The sequence below is a fragment of the Nematolebias whitei genome, chromosome 6 (assembly GCF_014905685.2).
Source record: "Nematolebias whitei isolate Nwh7 chromosome 6, NemWhi1, whole genome shotgun sequence".
Classification (NCBI taxonomy): Eukaryota; Metazoa; Chordata; class Actinopteri; order Cyprinodontiformes; family Rivulidae; genus Nematolebias; species Nematolebias whitei.
The window spans coordinates 1,599,902-1,602,734 of NC_056503.1; the positions used below are offsets into that span (position 1 = coordinate 1,599,902).

At 45.0% G+C, this 2,833-nt stretch overlaps 1 protein-coding gene across 2 annotated transcripts in view; it reads left to right on the forward strand.

Moving 5' to 3' along the window:
* The window catches only part of zbtb44 (zinc finger and BTB domain containing 44), a 69,046-nt gene that overhangs the window by 21,112 nt on the left and 45,101 nt on the right, over window positions 1–2,833 (forward strand). For both annotated transcript variants that reach the window (XM_037677983.1, XM_037677984.1), the window contains exon 4: window positions 2,072–2,223. In XM_037677983.1, coding sequence (XP_037533911.1) covers window positions 2,072–2,223 — 152 coding nt within the window. The remainder of the gene's footprint in view (window positions 1–2,071; window positions 2,224–2,833) is intronic.

Sequence of the window (2,833 nt, forward strand, 5' to 3'; positions counted from 1 at the left end):
GTTGATCCACTCTGAGAAGGTGCTATTTAAGAGACTGAGCTGAATACAGCACCTCAGACTGAGGAAGTCTCTTGGATGAGAGACGAAACGTTTCTACATTTTTTTTTGCTTTGTTTTTTGTTTTTTTGTTTTCTTGTTTTTTGAATGTCCAGAGGACCAGATTGAACTTTTTTGGATTTTTCTACCTGGATTATTGAGCATGTATCAGGATAGTATATAGCAAAGTTTGTTTGTCTTGCTCACCTTTTTCATCATGATGGAGCAACCCAACCTCAGAGTCAGAGTCAGAGTTTCTTTATTGTCATTCGCACCTCATGTGGTACATGTGGTGGAGCGAAATTATGTACACGGGGTCCCAGTTACATCCAACAATAAAATGTCTAAGAAAAACAGTAATAACATCCAAGATACGAACCAAGAAAAACATCAACCAAACATACACCAAGCACTCATAACATAAAACATTGAACATCAGCACAAACATGAACATGAGTCCGCGAGCAGATGTGCACGCATGAACACATCAACACTGAAACAGATCAGCAGCAACACGATATGGTTTTTCACAGTGATCACTCTAGTCAGAGATTCATGAGTCCAACAGCCTCAGGGTAGAAGCTGTTCCTCAGTCCAGTGGTTCCACACTCAACGCTCCCTAACCTCCTTCCCGAGGGGAGCGGGGCAAAAAGCGCGTGTGCTGGGCGGGTGGGGTCCCCCATGATGCAGGTGGCCCTCCTCCTGCATCCGGAGGTGCAGATGTCCGTGACGGTGGGGAGACCGATTCCAACAGACCTCTGTGCAGCCTTCACCACTCTCTGCAAAGCTCTTCCCTCTGCAGCTGTGCAGCCTCCACGCCACACACCGATGCTCGAGCACAGGATGCTCTCCACTGCACACCTGCAGAAGGAGGCGAGGACTGAGCCTCCCAGACCAGCCCGCCCCAGCCGTCCGAGGAAGCAGAGTCTCCGATGAGCCCTCTTGACCAGGCTGGTGGTGCCGCCGCCCCAGCCGAGGCCGTCATCCATGTGCACACCCAAGCACCTGCAGCTGGAGACCACCTCCACCGCAGATCCTCCCATGCCCAGGGGGGCGCAGGTGTCCCTGTTCCCTCTGAAGTCCACAATCATCTATTTTGTCCTCATCCTCGGACCAAACAAACATTCTTGTATTAACCATTTTGGATATAAGTGTTTTAATGCTCGAGACTTCATGTGTGTCTCATTGAAGGCCTGACCTCACTATTACCAGATATACAATAGTTACACTTTTTGAACCCCTTCCTTTTCTTTTCACGTGTTCACCAATCACTACACACACCTTATCGTACCGCCTCACCCTCTGAGAAAGCACACCTCTTTCAACACATTTGATGGTTTGGGTCAAAATACAATAATTTTAAAGTGAAAGTATAGTAGTTAATTTCAGTATCATTTCCTGTCTGGCAACCTGCCTGGCATAGAAACTATAGCAGATCAGTTTTGTTTTTGAGGTTTTTTTTGTGTTGATTTGCCACAGTAAACATCCATCCATCCATTATTTTTTACCAGCTTCTTCAATTTTGGGTCACGGGGGTCGCCGGTGCCCATGTCCAGCAATCACGGTGCGAGGGCCGGACACACCCTGGACGGGTCGCAAGTCCATCACAGGGCCACATAGAGACAAACGAGACAAACAACCATTCACTCTCTCACTCGCACCAATTTTTAGAGTTACCAATCAGCTTAACATGCATGTTTCTGGTCTGTGGGAAAAAACCGGAGTACCCGGAGAAAACCCACACATGCACGGAGAGAACATGCAAACTCAACCCAGAAAGGCCCCGGGACCAGGATTTGAACTGGCAACCTTCTCGCTGAGAGGCAGGAGCTCTACCAGTTGTGCCACCATGCTGTCCACAGTAAACATAAAAAATAATATTTTCAGAGATCTTTTTTGTGTAAACATGGCCTAAGGAAGAACCTTTAGAACCTTATTAACAAATTAAAATGGCTGTTTTGAGCAATCATTCACAGGTTGATGTGTCCATATAAAAGTGATCATAACTTCAATTCTTTGGTTCTCTGTGTTTCAGGCTGGAAGGTATTCAATATCCTTACCACCTCTATATAAGCCCATCAGCTCGACCTGGCACCAATGGCCCTGATCGTCCCTTTCAGTGTCCGACCTGTGGAGTCAGATTCACGCGTATACAAAACCTGAAACAGCACATGCTCATACACTCCGGTAGGTCAAATGGAGAAACTACAAACTATGAAGTATGATATACAGCAGTGTTGCCACACAAGGAGTCAGAGATTCTTCTGATTATCTTCTTGTTTTACAACATATCTCTCAGTCCATTCAATACATTTAGAAACTCAAACATCACTTCTTTAGTCAGTTTGGCCATGAGATTTTAATGGAATAATCATGTGATTATAACAGTGTTTCTATCACAGCTGGAATGAGCTGCGTAGCGGTGAGCAGTTTAGGAGAAAAAATATCTAAATCAATTCAGCAGAAAGAAACCTTTTGATTCTACACGTTTTCCTCGCCCTACACAGTGAAACTCAGATACGGTCCCCTCTTTCTGAGAGTTTAATGCGTTATGCTGGCAGCAGCTGATGTAACCTCTGGCTTTAAACAGAAATCAAAAAGGGTACAGTGGCTGCTTATTTCCAAAACCACATGCTCCATGGATTTTATTTTAAAACTAAAGTCGTCACTCCGACCAACTCTGATTTAGTTTACATCACTTGAAAATATCTGCAGTTTCCCCAGCAGCTTCAGGAGATGCTTTGAGATTTTCACAAGCTGTGTTGATGCACATCACCTGTAAACTAACATAAAACTA